Source organism: Panthera leo, chromosome D2 (genome assembly GCF_018350215.1).
Source record: "Panthera leo isolate Ple1 chromosome D2, P.leo_Ple1_pat1.1, whole genome shotgun sequence".
In the NCBI taxonomy this organism is placed as follows: domain Eukaryota; kingdom Metazoa; phylum Chordata; class Mammalia; order Carnivora; family Felidae; genus Panthera; species Panthera leo.
In genome coordinates, this window is record NC_056689.1 from 80662880 (window position 1) to 80681229 (window position 18350).

The window sequence follows — 18350 nt, forward strand, 5'->3', positions numbered from 1 at the left end:
GAGACCCACCGAGGGAGGGTGACGGGGAGAGACGGAAGAAGGAGGCCCCTCCGGGTCGGGAGGTGGCAGTTTTAATAAGCGAAGGGAACGTACATTCCAGGTTCGTCCTGGGCGGCGGGCGGGACTAATGGATCCCTGCACCTGCCCGCTGGATCTTGAAAGCTTATCAACAGGCTCTACCTGGGCCGAGTCCCGCGTACCCTGCAGGTGCTTTCAACCCCACGTCACCTTTCAAGGCTGTGTCCTCGGAGCAGCCGCCGGGAACGGGAAAGGCAAGAGGAACAGAACCCACGTTCCGGGGACTGGGAGGGGGTGAGGGGCTCGCGGGTCAGTCGGCAGTCACGTCTTTTAGATGACCTTCTCCAGCAGGGCCCTTCTGGTCACTAAGGGCGGCTTACCGTCAGCTGTGTCCACAGATCCCCCTCCCCACCCCCCCCCCACCCCCGACTAAAGCCCTCTCCCCGTCTCCTACCGACGTGATCTCCCAGCTCCCTGAACCGGCACCACTGGGGTGAGAGGACTCGCGGTCACCCCTCTGGGAGGAGCCTGGCGGAGGGGAGGGAAGCCCGGGTCCGCAGTCAGGAGACAAGTGTGGTTCAGGGTGTGGAATTTCTCATTACCCTCACCCCCACTTCGCACACTCGGAAGCAAGCCCCAGGCACCCTGTATAATTCTGTGCGTGAAGATCCTACTGGGGGTCTGCACAAGATAGACGCGTTGGGAAGCAAAGCCAAGCATCATCCTGCCTTAAGACGGGGCGACAACCCTGTGTTATCACATTTCCCCGGGCAGCCTTCACAGTTTCAACGCTGGCCTCGTTCTCTCTTAACTTCTAAGTGGCCTTCCGAGCCGAAGGCCCATCCGAACGCTTCTGTAAAAAGCGAGGAGGGTGAAAGGCAGGCTCGAAATGACGCCAGGCGGCACGCAGGCCCTTTGCCCTTCCCACGTTGACTGCGGCGCCGGGGGGGGGGGGGGGCGGGACGGAGCCGGGCGGCTGCCGGTCCCCACGGCCGCGCCCACGAGGTCCGCTCTGCTCCGGTGCGTGATTCCCACGACGGGCCCCGTGAAGCTCCTCTCCCCTCGCCTAACTAGACCTGGCCTGGCAGGCGCTCCGTTTCCCGCCATCAGGACCCCTGCCGGCGCCGGCGCCCCACTCCGGTGGCTTCTCACTGCGCGCTGTCCCGCCTGCCAGAGTTTTTGTCAGTTACGTGCGGGTGTGTGTAGAACGTGTATAAGCACATACAGCAAACCCGTGGGTTGCGAGGCACTTGTTCGGCACCTGTGTCCGCAAGACGAGCAGACGTTTCGAATCGATTTTACCTTGGTAAACGAACGAGGTCTTGCAGTAGGAGTCCCATGATCACAACTGGGCCGGTGGTGGTTCTCTCTTGCTCGCTCGCTGTGGGATTATGGGTGATCATCTCCCACGCTCAGATGCTCGGTCTCAGGCTACAGCTTTTGGCAGAAATCGGTGATTTTTCGGAACATTGGAAGGTGCCCACAACTGGCGTTAGTGTATCTTTTTGTCACTTCAAAGCACCTATGGACGGTCCTTTGCTTTTCCAGACCAGAGTGAGCTGAGGCACGCTTTGCTTCACTCTAGGTCATCGGACAGGCTCCCTGTTAAAGTTGCACGAAAACAAAAAGAACCCATTGAGCCAACAGACGGCAGTGATTCCGTTAGAGTGAAAGTCGTCCCACACAATAACCCTCCTCTCTCTTGCCCTCTCACACCAGCCACGAAGGTTTTCAAAGGGAAGTGCAGGTTAATTTACTTTTCTTTATATTTTGTGTCTTCTTTATTATTTTGTATTACGGTATTGCAGTCCTTTTTACCTGAATATTTTGGGGTTGTGGAACGAATCATCCGAGTTTCCTTTATTTCTGCTGGGGAAATTCGCTTTGATATACAAGTGCTTTGGATTACAAGTAGGTTTCCGGAACAAACTAGGCTCGCAAATCAAGGTTTCGCTGCGTGTAACCGTGACACGTCAATCACGTGTCCATTTACACGTGTCCCTCATATTTATCAAAATAGTTCACGTGTCCATATATGGTGGACGGTGAACACACATCTGAATAAATGGCTACACAGTGTTGCCCGTGTGGCCAAAACCAAGTGTAAGGGCACTGTTCACCTTCCCACGTGATTGGGGTTCTTTTCTGTTTTGTTTTTTTTTTTTTTTAATTGAAATCTCAAATTGTGTTTTCATTAGAAGATAAATCCTAAATGTTTTCTCTTGGGGAAACAAAAACCTCTGAAGGTACAAGATTTAGAGCAAAATGTTTCTAAATATTACGCGTTTCCCGGGAGGCTGACATTCTGAACATGGGACAGAATGGAGAACTCTGTGGATGAGTGAGTGCGGGTGTCCCGAGAGCTGATGTCACACAGCCTGGGTTCTGCGGGGTCAGAGAGACCCATCGGTGACTGTTCACCCAGCAAGCTCCGGCCGGAGACGGGGCATCGGAATGTCAGGTCTTAAAACGTGTGCGACAGCTGTCCGTGACGATGACAGTGGGATCGTTAGGGCTTTCTGACGCAACGGTCTTGTTCCGGAACATTGTTCTTTTCTGCTGTGGTGTGCGGTTGGCCTCTTGCGGCTCAGGGCCATGGGACTCGGGGATTGTTGCTTTTTCTCTGGGAGTGTTCCTCTCCCCGATCTTCAGAGCCTTTGAGTAGACTGACTGGCTTCGCGAGGCTCCCAGTGTTTGATTAGCTAAATCGCTTACTCCAGGTAAAGTGGATTTTGAGGAAATCCGTTAGCTTTAGCAGGGAAAGTGGCAGAGAAGAGCGTGCGATCTACAGTACAGACAGGGGCGGCGGGCTCCCGGTCGGTGCAGGGCGCTCCTTGTCTCTGAGCTGGGGGAAGGGTTTGGCTGGAGGCTTCCAGAATCTTCTGAAATGTTGAGATGTCGTGATCCGGTTGTCAGTGGGAGGACCGAAAACGTTTTTCCCCCTCAAGTATATGTCATTTACGAAATGGGTTTGCATATTCTCAGCACCTCACCGCGTGGCATTTTGAAAAAGACCTTCCCTTCATTATTCCCATGGGAGATAGAAAATTTTTTTTTTTCAATGTTTATTTTTGAGAAAGTGCAAGTGGGGGAGGAGCAGAGAGAGATGGGAGACACAGAATCGGAAGCAGGCGCCGGCTCTGAGAGCACAGAGCCTGCCGCGGGGCTCGAACTCAAGAACCGGGGAGATCACGACCTGAGCTGAGGTCGGACACTTAACTGGCTAAGCCGCCCCGGCGCTCCCTGGGAGATTTTTAAGCCGGATGTACGGTGAGGGGTCAGTTCTGGCTCTGAAAGTGCATACACCTGTCAGGAGGCCCGGGTGTTTGGGAAACCAGTTGCGCGAGGATGGGCCTCTTGTGACTTAGCAGCCTGGGAAAAGGAAAGGTTCTTCCTGCTCCCCGACCTTCTGCCTTCCCGCTCTCTGCACTGGGCATTTCAGTCGATTTCCATCACGAATAAACCTTCTACCCCCATGGCTGCCCCCCCCCCCCCACCGCCCCGCCAAGTTCACGCATGTCTTAAACGCATGGAGGGCTCTGCGGCTTGGGGCTCGTGGTTCCCCGGCCGAAGGGGGCGTGCTGAGGTTGCTAGATGGCCGCGTGGGAGGGAAGCCACGTTCACTGCTTGCCTGCGCTTCTCTGCCCAGGTGGGTGTGAGATGCTCCGAGATCGTGATGGCTATTGATTTGGAGATGATGATCGCCATCGGCGTCTGCTTACTGATGGCCACCTGGGTGCTGATGTGCTGTTTCCTCTGTCTTTGCTGCAAAGTGTCCAGCTCGCTGGAGTGAGTGGGAGAGGCGGAAGGGCAGAGAGGTATGTGTACTCGGTGGTGTGATGTGCCCTGCTGACGGCCTCCAGTTGTAAGAAACGGGCTTTAAAAAAAAAAGACACCTAATCGCCCGTTTATCATAAAATCTCCGAAGGGAAATACGACAGTGGCATTGGCACAAAAGGCAGGTGACTTGGAGAAGGCCATCCGGGGACTCGGCTGTCACCCGGCTCCCTACTGTCCGGCTCCCAGCGACAGAGCCTCAGAGAGCAGTCCTATGGCAGTGGTCCGGAGAGGTGGCCTGGCCCGCGTCTCCCGGCCCCAGCCCCGTTGTGTGAAATACAGGCTGTCTGTGTTGAGCTCGGGTGCCTCTGACTCTGTTCTTTCGAGGGGTCTGCAGGCAGCCGTGCCGTCTCTCATCCCCAGGCACCTGGGACTCAGGTGTCGGGCCCGTGACCAGACGATCGCGTTTGCCATCCCGGCACCGCTTCCTACCGGATACGCCTCTAAACTCAGACGTGGCAGTAAGTGCTGAGCGGTATTATTTATGAGAATATGTGACACGCTGCTTATCCACCACCACCGTCAGCTCTCGAGGGAGCTCCACGGGGTTCCAGAAGCAGTTTTCCGAGCTGCGGGGGACACGGCCGGGGAGGCGGGAGCTCACCCCCTCCCGACAGCTGGGGAATTGCAGCCCAGAAGGCACGAGTGAGTCTCAGGAGGTGTCAGGCAGTACACGGGTGACAGGGAGATGGGGCTCCGAGAGGGTCACTCCGCCCCCGCCGGGTGCCATGCTCCCCCCACCCCAAGCTTCCTGGACCCTTGGGACTGTTAACTTGCTCCCTGTCCCCGCAAAGAAGGCCAGGCACGGTCCATTGTGGAAGGGCTGGTTCCTGTCCTCACCCGGACACCCTACCTGAGTGGGGGCAGCTTTGCAGGAGTGTGGGGGGGACAGGGTCAGGGGCCGTGTGCACACGGGACAAGGGGGCCGGGCAGCAGGTGGGTCAGAGGCGGTGACGTCGTTTTCTGGTGTATCGTGCAGCAATCTGGCGTGGCTGTGACCTCCGAGCGCACGGTCAGGGGGCCGCCTCGCCCACCCCGCACGACAGCCCGGTGTGGCACAAGCCGTGCCCTCCAGTTAAGGCGGGTTTAGCCAGCTCGGTCCAGGGGGTGGCGTTCCGTCCGAGGCTGGCCTCAGGACGTTGCCCCGGCAAGCCCGGCGTGGTTGGCACAGCTTCCTGGCAGCTGCGGGCGCCCGCACGGCCGGGGCAGAGACCTCAGGGAGGCTCAGTAGGCGGGCCTCGGGGCTCCTTGGCCACAGCGGCTCCCGGAGGGAGGGCACCACCGCGCTGCCTGGGGCCGGGCTCCTTGAGAATGGCAGGGATTCCGAACTCCTGACTCCAGATTTGACTTTCTCATCAGAGAGAAGCGGTGGGACGGATTCTGGCCTGTTTGCAGAGAAATGACTACAGAGGAGAACTACGGGGTCAGCGCGGCACCTGCAGAATTCTTGTTCAGGTCACGCCAAGACTTAGAGAACTAGGTATTCCCGGGTTCATACTCTTCTGCTAAGGTGGCTCTGATGTGAGGTGGCTTATGGACGCGGCTGGTCTGGGCCTGCGTGCTTACGTACACGAGTCCCCTTCGTCCGCCAGTCGCACGCCAGCCGTGTGACCCTGAGCAAGTCCTACGATGCCCTGAGTCTCCGTTCCTTCCTCGGAGAAATGGGAATAATAGTGGTGTCGGCTCCTCAGGGCATCAAGAGGAACGGGGACGAGGGGCAGAGCCCCGTGTGCGGGGCTGTGGCACGCGGGAACCGCTCACTGTCGCACGCCCTCCAAAGAGACAACGTGCGGGTAACGCAGTCCTCTTTCCTGCACCGGCTCCCATTACTGAAAGACAGACGGAGGTTTCATTCAACCCCGCCCAAGTTCCCGGCCAAGATTTTAAAAGCAGAAATAAAATTGGGGGTAGATTTCTTTTTTTTTTTTTTTTAATTTTTTTTTCAACGTTTTTTATTTATTTTTGGGACAGAGAGAGACAGAGCATGAACAGGGGAGGGGCAGAGAGAGAGGGAGACACAGAATCGGAAACAGGCTCCAGGCTCCGAGCCATCAGCCCAGAGCCTGATGCGGGGCTCGAACTCATGGACCGCGAGATCGTGACCTGGCTGAAGTCGGACGCTTAACCGACTACGCCACCCAGGCGCCCCTGGGGGTAGATTTCTGAAGCCTCTCTGCGGGGCACTGTGCCTGCAGATGAACCCTTCTTAATTTTTTTTTTTGTTTATTTTTGAGGTGGGGGGGTGGGGAGGGGCAGAGAGAGAGGGAGACACAGGATCCCAAGCAGGCTCCAGGCTCCGAGCTGTCGGCACAGAGCCCGACGCGGGGCTCGAACCCATGACTGAGAGATCATGACCTGAGCCGAGGCCGGACGCTTCACTGACTGAGCCCCCCAGGCGCCCCTGGACAAACCCCTTCTAAGTAAACTGAACGCCCCCCGCCTGTCAGATGCCCGGCCTGACCTACGCTGCGTCTGGTTTCCGAGGGAAAGAACCTCTCCCCGTATGCGGACCGCAAGTGTCCACAGCGCACACAGCAGGAGCCTGAGGGTCCTTTTTAGAAGATGAATGAAACTACTTCCTACGCGGCAGATTTCATCATTCCCACCAGGGCTGGCGGATCTCAGGACGCGGGCACATCGGTTTCCTCGGCGAACACGGCTTTGCGTGAAAACAACAGGCAGCAAGTGACAACGCAGTCAGCTCGGGGAGCCGGTGCTTTATTTGGTTTCCTTCCTGCTGCCGGAGGAGTCCCATCCGGGCCTGGGAGCCGGGGGCGCCTGCCAAGCCCGACGCCGGCCCCGGGGCCCACCCCACTCCCGGTGTCCCCGCGGGTCCGCGGAGGCACGAGGCAGAAGTCCCGGGAGCCCGCCGATGCCTGGCTTCCCCGCAGCGGCGGTGGTGCGTCGCCCGGGTCCGGGACAGCCGCGCGGCCGGAAGTGCCAGTGACTCAGCAGCCGGGGGCCTGAAGCGCCAACCTGAGGCCCTTGGCCAGGGCTGGTGGCGTGGGGCTCTCGGCCGTGCAGCTCACAGGCAGGCCCTGGGCGGCCAGCGCACGGGCGGTGCTGGGGCCGATGGCGGCGAACTGCAGGGGGAGAGAGAAGGGACCTCAGTGCACCTGCAGGCCGGGCCGGGAGCGGGAGGGCGGTGGGGCAGGGCCTGTGGCCTGTCCGGACGTCACTGCTCACGCGTGAGCTCCTAACGTGTGTGCTCACGCCTCCCGATGGGAATCCAGCCCCACACCCGTGCAATGCCTGGCCTGCACAACCTCCTTACAGCCTCCCCGCCAGCCTGCGGCTCCGGTGCGGGGCCGGGGTGCCAGACCCCGGCACTGGTGCCCGCCGCCTTGGCCACACCTCCGCACGCCTGGGTGGGGCCCAGTGGAGCACAAAGTCTGGAGGGCACCCTGGGCACGCGGGGGCCCCGACGGGACGCCCCCAGGAAAATGGAGCAGTCGAGAGACCAGGCCCTGGAGCCAGAGGGGCAGGTTCCCATCCCAGCTCCGCAAGATCGTGGCCGTAGCAAGTGACCCTCCCTCTCTGGGCCTCTGTCTCTTCGTTTGTGAAACAGCAAGGTGAACAGGCTTCCTCGGCTGCCGTGAGGGTCACGTGGGGCAGTGTGTGTAACCACTGGCTCCCGGCACCAGAAGTGCTCAGTGACCGCCAGCGGCTGCCGGGAACCCTGGTGTTGTTCCAGACCAGAAAGTCCGACGGCATGAGCCTGTCGGGATGCCGGGTGAGCTGTGAAGCCGCGACGCTAAGTGAAAGAAGCCGGTCCTGAAATCCCCCAACAGGCAAGTCCGTAGAGACAGGAAGTCGGCTACTGGCTGCCGGGCCGCCCAGGCACGGCTACCACGTCCGGGGGGGGGCGATGTGGTGCAGGGGGACGAGAACCGGGGCGGCCCGGCACCCCTGCTCATCCCAGCCTCTAAAACGGTACCCGCTCACCCGTGCCAGCCGCTAACACTGAGCGCTTGAGGGTCTAATCTTTTTAATCTTCTGTCCCCAAGAGTCAGACAACGTTCTCTTTCCCCAGCGGCCTAAATGCAAGTCCTGGGCCTCCCCGTAACTCACCATATGACTTTGGCAAGTCATTTAACTTCTCTGGGCCTCAGTTTCCTCGCCTGTAATAAGGACAAAAGTCCTGATTCTGCTTGATTTCTACCCCTGGAACGGTGTGAACATCCTACGAGATCTTGCCTAGAAACGTTCCGTCAACGGGCCGTGGCTCACGTATCACCGAGGCCAACAACGTGGACTCAGGCTCCCTCGGTTCAAACTGCGGCTCTCCCTTCTTCCTGGGAGACCAAGGGCGAGGCGCACAACTCTGAGCCTAACTCCGGCTGCGAACTTGGGAAACGGTGCCGGCCCCGCAGGTGTGCTACGAGACATCCTGTGATAAAAGGGAAGAGCCCTCACTCGCGTGAGTTGGGACAGTGCTGGCGGCCTGTCCCGGGGCTCCAGGTCACCTCCGCCCTCTCCTCGGTCCCTCTGCAGCTGGCTCGAGAGCATTCCCATTACCGGCCCCCTAGGCCTGGTGATACGTGTAGACTCCTGACAAACAGAGTCCCTAGAAAGTGGGACTTTCATCCTTTGAGTTAAAAGACACGAAAAAGGGGAATGGCTTTTTGAATAGATTCCAGGATGAATTCCAAGATGCTTAGATGGGAAAATGGGAAAGGATGCTCACGTGCGTGCCAGGCTCTGGCTAAGGACTGACTTGAATTTTCTCATCGAATCCTGAGACTAATCCATCAGGAAAACCCCTTACTCGGGGTTTTGCTTTCTGTGGTTTCAGTTACACACGGTCAGCCGCGGTCCAGGACCAGATGACCTTCCGTGTCCCGTGTGGTCAGGTCCGGAGTAACCTCACGCCTCCGTCATTCACCCCCCTCTGCTCAGCACGTAGGCCTTTTCTCCTCTCTCGTCGTCACAAGAAGGGTGTGGTAGAGGAAGATATTTTGAGAGACCACGCCAATGTAACTTTTATTACACTGTATTGTTAAACTTTTATTGTTAGTTATTGTTGTTAATCTCTTACTGTGCCTAATTTAGAAATTAAACTTTACCACAGGGATGTCTGTGATAGAACAAAATCTAGTATATTAGGGTTCGGTACTGACCGCAGTTTCAGACATCTGCTTGAGGGTTCTGGAACGTACCCCCCACGGCGGGTGGGGACTACTGTATACATCTGTACGGGCCACAGAGAGATAAGCATCATGTTACAAATGAGGAAACAGGCTCTGAGAGGTTAAGTAACTTGTCCAGGAGCACCAGCCAGGAAGCGGTGCTTGGGAATTCTAGAACCCTGCCTTTCCAGTGCTCCAGAGCTGGCATCAGGGTGTCTCCTGGGTCAGGAGTGCTCTGACTTTACACGGAAGCTCTAGGATAATTAGTAAAAATTTTTAAAAATCTGAAAAGACCAAAAGCCCACTGAATACCTCACCTTGATTCGACCAATGTTGTCACCAGATAACTCTTGAATATGCTTGAGGCTGTGGGTGAGGCCAGAGGGGCTGAAAAACGTGATGCTCGCTGGGATGCCCTGCAGGGAGGAAAGATCAGTCTGTTGTCGTAGGCCAAGGGGAGAGAATGTTCCCCTAGTGCCGTAGCTGGGCCCTCGGGCCACATGAGGCAGACCCGAGGATCCACAGCAGGAGGGTCCCTGGGGGACGTGGCCTTCTCTGCTCCCTGGAGGCCGAGTTCACGGGAGGCGCTGTGTAGAGAGCAGGGTGCCATTGGGGAGGCTGGGCGCTGCTCCTCATGGTGCTGCCGGCCGGAGGACAGGGGCACTATGGACCCACATGCCCGGCCCAGTGGACAGTGTGCCTCTGCTCATGTGGCCAAAGTGGCACTGATCAATACGGCAGCAGTCCAGCCCGGCTCCCTGTCCGCTCTGCACCCCTTCTGAGGACGCAGAAGACAGGCTAGCTGCGTGGCCTTTTGGTTTGCACTAAGGGGACATCCAGAACCAGCAAGGCATCTAGAAGCCTGTCCTAGGAGAGGGACGGGAGGTCTTACTGAAAACAGGAGTGGAAAACCTTGACTCAAACAGGCTCCGCCCACTCTCCTGTCTGAAGCCTCCAAAGGTCCCTGTGACTTCCCAAATTCAACGTAGACCCCTCCGAGGGCTTTGGGGGCCTTCCCAGTATGGGCCCAGCCTCTGCCCCTATAGCTCCGCCAGCCCCCTGCACGACATCAAGGCCCCCAGCTGCCCAGGCTTACTATGTCTGGGATGCCATGCATATGGCTTCGTGTGAATTATCTCCTTTAATCCTTACAAAAACCTTAAGAGAGCAGTCCGGTCCCATTTCACAGAGGTGGAGATGAAGTCACACTGCTGGGGATGGGGGAACGACGCGCAGGTGCCCGCCCCGCTGGAGGTCTCCCGGGGAGCACCACGCACCTGCTGAGAATAGTAGCTGTGGAGGTTCACCTGGATTCCCGGGTGTGGGACCTTCTGATAGACGATGATGCTTTCCATGGGAATCCCTGGACACGAGCAGAACCAGGAAACGGGCTTTATTACACGAGGAAGGCAGCGGGGTCCCTGCTCTGCAGGGCGGTCCGTGCAGATGGGACAGCGCAACACAACTCTCCTGAACAAGCAGCCGGGAGCTGAGGTGCAGACCCGCCCGGGCGCCCGGCCGGCCCTCGGCAGCCCGTGATCCTGACCCCGCGGCCTAACGTCCTCTGCCATTATTCCCGGTAGCGTTCAGGAGACAGAGGACAACACCAAAGACACACGATCTCTGCTTTAACGCAAGGGGGATCGTTACTGGGTCTAAGATCCTCCTGGGGAATATTCTTTACGTGGGTCACTGGAGATCGGGGACAGAGGGCGGGAAGAGGAGAGCCGCGGCTCCGCGCGTTTCTTGCCTTTGGAGAGCCGGGCCTGGTGCCACCTAGCGTCACAACGGCCCTGGGCAGCAGGCTTTGTGGTTGTGCCCATTCCGCAGGCGGGGATGTGGACGCATATACCTCGTGTGACCTGCCCTTGCTCACACAGCTAATGAACAGCAGAGGGAGAGTTCAAACCTGGCTTAGTCTCTCCTGAAGTCTGCACTCCAACCTGCCGATGACCCTCTGCTCTCAGACCTGCCCGTGACAGAAGGTGTGCGGGCCACACCCCCTCTCCCCTGCCCCCCAGGGCCACACCCCCTCTCCCCTGCCCCCCAGCTGCCCCAGCACTTGAGTGGCTGGGGCTGACGTGCCGCCGGGGCAGAGGGCTGGTCTCTAGACCGTGCCAGTGGAGTGGCGAAGGCTCAGTGACACTCTGTGGGCTCCTGAGGGGCAGCCCGCCCCTGCCCCCCACCCCTGCCGCGGCCTCCTCTCCCCAGGGGGCTCTACAGGGCTGACCACAAACACTGACCACGAAGGCTCCCGGTAGACCCGAGGAGGCGGACAAGGGAGGAGGTGACCACGAGCCCCAGTGCATTCCCATCACCTTTGTCCTTGAGCATCTTCGGCAGGATTTCCCCTTTGACGGTTCCACAGGGAAACAGGAGAGGCAATGCTGGTGACTCCCCTGCAGATAAATAACCGGACTTTGTGAACGCTTTTGAGAAGGGGGTGCGTCTGCACAGGGGTGGGGAGGAGCCGCTCCGGGCCACCCGGCATCTGAGTGGGAAGAAGCGCTGACCTTGCCGTAGGAAGATCACAGGACGTTTGGCCGAGGCGCTCAGAAAACGGGCGTCCCCACAAGCCGGGAGCCACCCCCCCCCCCAGGCCCCTCCGGCCCCCCTGGTGCTGACGGGGCGCCTGAGCAGCAGGCATGAGCTCTGCCTGTCACTGGAGTCAGAAGGCCAGAGGCTGGGTGGTGTCGGCACTGCAGACGCCCCCCAACTCGGGAGGAGCCGTGGAGGCGACAGAGGTGGCTGCAGCCAGGGCTCATGCCCCCGAGGTGGCAGGGTTAGGGCAGCCACCCACGGCCCGGCACGCACCCCCAAACAGAGACAAGCTGCACGTCTACTGTCCCCGTCAGGACGGCGGCCACCCGGCCAGGGGCCCGAGGGGCCGCTGGGCGGCCATGTAGGGGCCCCGTCTGCTGAGAATGGCCCTGCCTCTCACCTCCACTCCCCATCTCCGCTCCAGGAAGACCTAAGGGTGTGTTCAGTCCTAAGCTCTCTGCAGAATCGTGAAGATGGTGTGAAATCCAAACACCAACTCGAGACAATACCAGCCAAGAAACCAGTAGGTTGTCACATGTTAGAATCCTCCCCAAATGTGAACATTTTCATAGAACTAACCATTTCCCCCCTATATCCATCCAGCCATCATCCATCCAGCCATCATCCATCCAGCCATCATCTATCCAGCCATCATCTATCCAGCCATCATCTATCCTTCTATCCATCCAGCCATCAATTGGAAGAGGTTTTAATGGCTGTTGCTTATGCACACTTCTATATCCATAGACCTCCCTGAACACCTCTTTGGAGACTGCAATTACAGGAGGGAGCAAAGCAAGTTCTTTCCATCTAGCACCATCTCCATGGACACCCAGTTAAACAAAAGGAATAACTGTAGACTTCTTTTGAGTTATTAAATAACTATATGTTGGTGAATGTTTTCTTTGAACTGTTCTGTAAATATCAGCACTGATATAAAAGAACATAAGGAATGGGGGAAATTTTAAATGTAGATGTTAAATGCTCACTGATTTCTTTTTTCCAGTGTGAAGAAATGTTACATGCATGACACGTCCGATCCATAAAGGCATATTTTCAAAGCCACGTTCAGGTGCTATTTTCTTAACCAGAGCCCAGGCATCCCTCCAGCGTCGGTATCTCTGTGGGTGTTAGGTGCTGGGGATTCCAGGGGCCAAAGCTTTCCCACAGACCCCAACCACCTGTTCTGGGCGGCTTTGAGAATCCAGCAGGGAAACCACGGGCCCGCCTTGTCAGCAAGCCCAGCCCTAGCAGTGTGCAAGGGGCCTTCGAAAGATTCCAGAATCTGCCCTTTGAAGCATCTCTTCTGAAAGTAGCAGAGTATCGAGCTGCTCATATGCTTATTCTGTGATTCTTGGCCACTAACAAGGGAGATGGGAGCTTAGCATATGTGTCCTAGAAGAGGACAGACGCCTGTCTTTCCTCACTGCACCACCAGGGCCTGGAGGGCCAGGCTGCACAGGCCCAGTCAGCCCAGCTGCCTTCATGAAAACCTGAGGCACCATTATCCAGGGAGGAAGACCACCACTGTCCTGGTTGAATCCTCTCCTCCTGCTGAGCGGAGATCTACCACAACGATCCTTCCTGGGACCTAACCCCCTTCGAGCCAGCGGCAAAGAACTCATTCTTTTCGGGGGATAAGTTTATTGCCTGCAGAGTTTTAACACAAATAGGCCAACGCTAAGTAGGTTAATGCCGAAGCTGTCTGATTCCGCAGAGGCGTGACGTGTTTCCTGGGGTGATAAGGAGAGATGGGGCCTGGCAGGGGTCTCACCCGACACAGAAGACACAGAATGGGGACTCACACGGCTCCGAGGCTGTCCATCCCTTTAACAGGAAGGAGGCCGGACTGCGGGGCTGTGGGGGCTGAGGACAGCAAGGGTGCTGGAAATCCCAGGAGAGGGTTGTACGGTGGGACAGGGGACTCTGTAAGTAGTCGCTGTAGTGATTAAGGTAACAAGACTGATTTTTTACAAATGCCATTTCACCGGAGGACACACGCGTGACTATAAAGCTCAACAGTTGCGAGGTGAGCAGGGATTTCAGCCTCCTAGGCGCTGCTGTGAGAAGCAGGCCGTGCGGGCAGAGATGCTCATGGTGTGGAACCCGGACAGTGAGGCCGATGGCGAGGGGAGGAAGAGCCGAGCAAGTCTGCGAGGCTGCGGGAGCCGTCTGCCTACCAGCGCCGAATCCAGAGGACATTTCAAATAGCTGCGCTCCCCTCTGACTCAGGGGGACCCTCTCTCCTGCAGAATGTTGCAACTGTCTTCCCCCTTTTACCATTTTAACTGCTGCTCTCTCTTCCATTAGAGGAGATACCCTGGGAGGGCAGAGTTTTCCATGGTAACAGTGAGCTATCTGGTACGCGTAGGTGGCTCAGTTGGTTAAGCGTCGGACCTGTGGTTTTGGCTCAGGGCGTGATCTCATGGTTCCTGGGTTCAAGCCCCACATCAGGGCTCTCCACTCTCAGGGCGGGATTCTCTGCGCCCCCCTCTCCCTGCCCCTTCCTCTCCATCTCTCAAAAAAAAAAACCACACACAACAGATGAAATGAGTTCATAGCTTTAAGTGCTCACAATGGCGTCTGTCACAGAGTAAAAGTGTCAGCTAAAGTAAGCAATAACTATGAACTGGCCTGTTCACTCTAAATACTGGAAGTAGATTCTTAGCTTTTCAAATCAAGCTTCAGATCTTACTGGGGAAGGAAATCATTAATGCCTTGGTAAAACCAAGGTTAAAGTATTAGCAGTCAAGAAGGATTCTTATGTGGTATTCTAATTGCGAATTAAAAATTTATTAGGACACACAGGCATGCCGGTAATAAATGAGAAGTCACAAAGGCTTTGCAAAGAGTGTGGACCCGTGTCTGCCGAGATAAGGGCAGAGTAGGCTCCTATCTACCCTCACGCCGTGAGGCAGTTAATTGAAACACCAGTGTGATATCTCAGAAGTGACACGGACCCTTCCTGCCTTGTGTATGCAGAGCAAGGAACACCAGCTTGATGGCTTTGCACCTGATGATGAAGAATGACTCAATTTCCCTCCGTCTCTTTCCAGAACTAGTGCATCAGCTGTGAGGACGGCCAGATCGTCTGCCCTGGGAGCAGGCGGCAGCCACCTGTTCCATTAAGGAGTAATTGTCGTGCCACCCACAGAACCCATCATGAGTCTTTGTAAACCAAGGCACTTGATTCCACGGGGAATGCCAAGAGCTACCGGTCACAGTGATTTCTACATGAAGACATTAGAAGGGCTCGGTTACCACTTAATGGTGACCATTATCCCCTGAAAACATCAGAAATAAAAAGCCTGGAGTTGGATCCTTCTGGAACATATGCACCCACACTATGAACGGCTGGGGGAAGAACCCAATCGTGACATTCTTCTCGCCCCAGAAGAGATGAGGCTCAGTGACCCTCGAAACAGTGCCATGGGCCTGAGGACCCCGAGGTGCCCGGGACCGTGCTCACCCTTGGACCCCCGGCATAATTCCCGCTGCTGTTTCAACACCTGGCTGGGCAGCGGTGGGCAGCGGCACTCCCATGCTGATGCTAAAGGGCTTCTCAGCCCCGACAGGCCGGCCGGCATTGGCCAAGCCCTCCCCTGCCTCGCCCTCCACGTGCCCTCCCGTCGAGCTGGAACAGTCCGACAGCATTCGGCAAACGCCGCGTGGGAACACCTGTGCGCCGGGCCCCTTGCGGGGCTGGGGGGGCACCAGGGAGGAGGCGACACAGACCAGTGACCCTCACAAGGCCGGAGCGGGTTAAACGACAGAGGAGGTACTAACGGCATGTGTACAGTGAGCGGGTGCCCGAAAGAGGGCCGGGGTCTTTGGGACAGTAATGTGTAGAAGGAGCACAGCCTATGGCAGCCCTGTCGTGAGGGGCTGTGCTTAACGGGAACTACATGAGGGACGGGACGTCTGCGGGCAGCACTGTCGGGGGAGGGGGGGACAGGCAGAGGTGGGAGGGTTGTGCAGGAGGCTGGACGGGACGACGTGTCGGGAGCAGCCATGGGACCGGCCACTAGAGTCGTGGGCCCTCGACTGTCGTGTCTGAGAGCCCCCGAGGCACCGCGGTTCGGGTGGCGTGGTGGATCCCAGACCCGAGGCAGGAGGCCCGGAGGTGCTGCCCTAGGACAGGAACACCGTGCTGGGTGCCCGGTCCTCCTCCCCGGCCCAGGCCAGCACCTGCTTCGACCAGGCTTGGGCCCAAAGGGTCACTGGCTTAGGGTCACGTCCACTGTCCCCGGGGCTTTTGGGAGTGTCTGGGAAACACACTCCTTTAGTAAGAAGAGCGTTTCTCCAAACTTAGACCTCACCGAACTAAAGGGAAGAGCAGGGCTGGGGTGGCTGCGACCGGAGAGGAAGGGAGCACCCTCGGTCCTGCTGCCCTGCTCCCTGGCCCCCGGGGGGCCACCACGCTGGCATCTGGCACATGTTGTCTCTGCGTACCTAATATGTTGTCATGCTGGGCCCGTGACGTGGGGTGCTTATTCGACCCGCTTTTACCGATGGGAAGGGGGCGACGAGGGCGCAAGGGCAAGTGTCTGCAGCTGGGTTAGGCTGGGGGGCGGGGGAGATGGCGGGGAGGACTGCTCTGCGGGCACCCCTTAACCTTCCCGCCCCTCTCGCTCCAAGTTCCCCAGAAGCTTTACTTCCATCAAGGGTGAACCCCTCACGGAAACGCAACATGCCTGCAACCAGCGACACCTACAAACGGTGGCCACAGGCCGTCCGGGGACGCGCTCGTGGGGGTGGGGGCCGCTCTGAGGAGGGGAATTCAGAGCAGGAAGCAGCCCCTAGGAGAGAGGAGGAGACAGACACAGGGACGGTGTCCGGCGGCGCCTGCCCGCCTCCACTCCCTCTAGAATCACCACAGATGGTCTCCCTGTACTTGTCGCCATTTTGTTTTGTGTAACGTTCGCATTGTCCCGAGTCCTTTGGTGGAGGGGGCGGAGAGACTCGAATCTCAGGCAAGCAGAGACACACATCGGGACCAGGAGCCTGGGGTCCCAGGAGCGGCTTGCACACGGCAGACCGACCCCCGTCACCACGGAGGATGCACGGGGGAGACGGGCCCTTCCCGGGGCGACGGTCGTGAGGCCAAGAAGCCAACGTGAATAAATGGCCTTCACTTGGGGGTGAGCCTTTTCTACTTACTGGAACAAATGTATTCTGCGAGCTTTTCTGCATTTCCACAGCTCTCTCCTTCTGTGTCCAGGCCAATTTTATTCACTGGAAAACAACCAAGAAACGCACGTTTTCACATGGCTATCGAAGACCTCTGTTCCCGTGTTGTTAATGTGCGAATACAAAGGCACGTGCTTTACGAATCACAGAGAAAGTCTCTCCTGAAGGCTGGTACCAGAGGCCCACGGGCACTGTCAGAGGTGAGGGTGCTGGGTTCTGGCCCCACCTTTCCTGGACGTGTGACTTTGGGTCACGCCCCCATTCGTCTGCACCCCACTGAGCTCACCTACAACATCAGACGCCAGCCACGTGGGACCTGCTTTAAGGAATCCAGGAGACGGGGGGAGCAGACCGCGGCCACCTAAGGCCTTTCTCATCAGCCAGTAAGCAGGTGGTGAGCATCTGGGGTTTATTACTTCTCACAGGGCAGAGACAGCCCTCCTGTTGTTAGGGAGACAAGGCCGGCCCCCCGTCCAGAAAGGTGTCGCGGGCCGACGTGGCCAGACTGAAATGGAAGGGACGGCGGGAGAGGTTTCATAGTGACCCGCCGACGGGGACCCACGGCACCGCGAATGCGGGTCATCTGGGGTGAGGGGCATCCCAGCTGCTTTGAGAGACCGCTGTCACTAAGGGAGCAGAAGCAGACACCCAGGCTCCCCTGCCCTTTGCCACGCGGGGAACACTGGCCACCGCGGAGGATGCTGATGCAGGAAGGGCCAAGGGCACACCTCTGTCAGCTCCCACTACCTGTTCACAGGGTGTGGGCCTTCCATTTAGGCCACGGACCACAGCTTTAACGTGAGCACCAGCAGCTTTTAATTTACAGGTCACTTCAAGTGTCCTGAGTCCGGGGGACAAAAGTCACATGCAGCTGTGAACTCTGTTCAGGAACAGAGCCCCTCTGAATGCTGCACGGCCAGCCCAGGCTGGGCCGCCTCCTCTGATTGAACTGGGGAGGTCTCAGTTCACCAAAAACCCTGAAAACCTCCCAGGAACTGAACCGGGACATAAGTACTTAGTGTCGACATTCATACGCTTTCTTCCTGAATTAACTAGACAAGAGGAACCAGACCCAGAACCTCGCCTCTCCCATTGCCGCCTGGCTGTGCGGAGCGAGGCCTGACGCATTTCGTCCCCGCACAACCCGGGGACGTCTGGTCCCGAGAGGAGGCGGCTGGGACCCTGAGCTGTCCAGCGCCTGTCCTCTCTGTCTCTGTGAGCACAGGGACTGAGCTGTGCGGCCTGCCTGCAGCCCACAGGGGCTCTCAGTAAAGATTGGGTGAGGAGGCGCCTCGGTGGCTCAGTCGGTTAAGTGTCCAACTCCCGATTTCGACTCAGGTCATGATCTCACGGTTCGTGGGTTCGTGAGATTGAGCCCCACATCGGCCTCTGTGCTGACAGTGTGGAACCTACTTGGAATTGTCTCTCTCCCTCTCTCTCTCTGCCCCTCCCGTGCTCTCTTTCCCTCTCTCAAAATAAACTGAAAAAGAAAAAAAAAAAAAAGATTAGGGGAATGAATGTTTGCCAGAAGGTCTCAACCCCTGAGGCGGCAGGGCTGGCTCAGCTGTCAGGGGTACGAGCATTTCAGCCAGCACCCAGGCCAGGCAAGGCCACCTTCAGGGCCTCCCCAGGTGA

The 18350-nt window shown here is 57.7% G+C and overlaps 1 protein-coding gene and 1 long non-coding RNA gene across 6 annotated transcripts in view; one reads left to right on the plus strand and one right to left on the minus strand.

Annotated features, from left to right (window-relative positions):
- The first annotated feature begins 2411 nt into the window (after positions 1 to 2411).
- Positions 2412 to 4151, plus strand: LOC122202467. Its single transcript, XR_006194683.1, has 3 exons — positions 2412 to 2738; positions 3668 to 3836; positions 3947 to 4151. It is a non-coding gene; the product is annotated as an uncharacterized LOC122202467 (long non-coding RNA).
- A 2126-nt stretch (positions 4152 to 6277) lies between these two features.
- The window catches only part of UROS (uroporphyrinogen III synthase), a 35791-nt gene continuing 23718 nt past the window's right edge, over positions 6278 to 18350 (minus strand). For 4 of the 5 annotated variants that reach the window (XM_042908214.1, XM_042908217.1, XM_042908216.1 and 1 more), the window contains 5 exons: positions 16686 to 16760; positions 11303 to 11383; positions 10262 to 10347; positions 9302 to 9400; positions 6278 to 6938 (listed from right to left, as the gene is read on the minus strand). In XM_042908214.1, the coding sequence (XP_042764148.1) occupies positions 6804 to 6938; positions 9302 to 9400; positions 10262 to 10347; positions 11303 to 11383; positions 16686 to 16760 (476 nt within the window). In that variant the 3' untranslated portion in view covers positions 6278 to 6803. Of the gene's footprint in view, positions 6939 to 9301; positions 9401 to 10261; positions 10348 to 11302; positions 11384 to 14722; positions 16325 to 16685; positions 16761 to 18350 lie in introns of those variants that run through there. The other variant, XM_042908218.1, reaches the window with a different exon arrangement.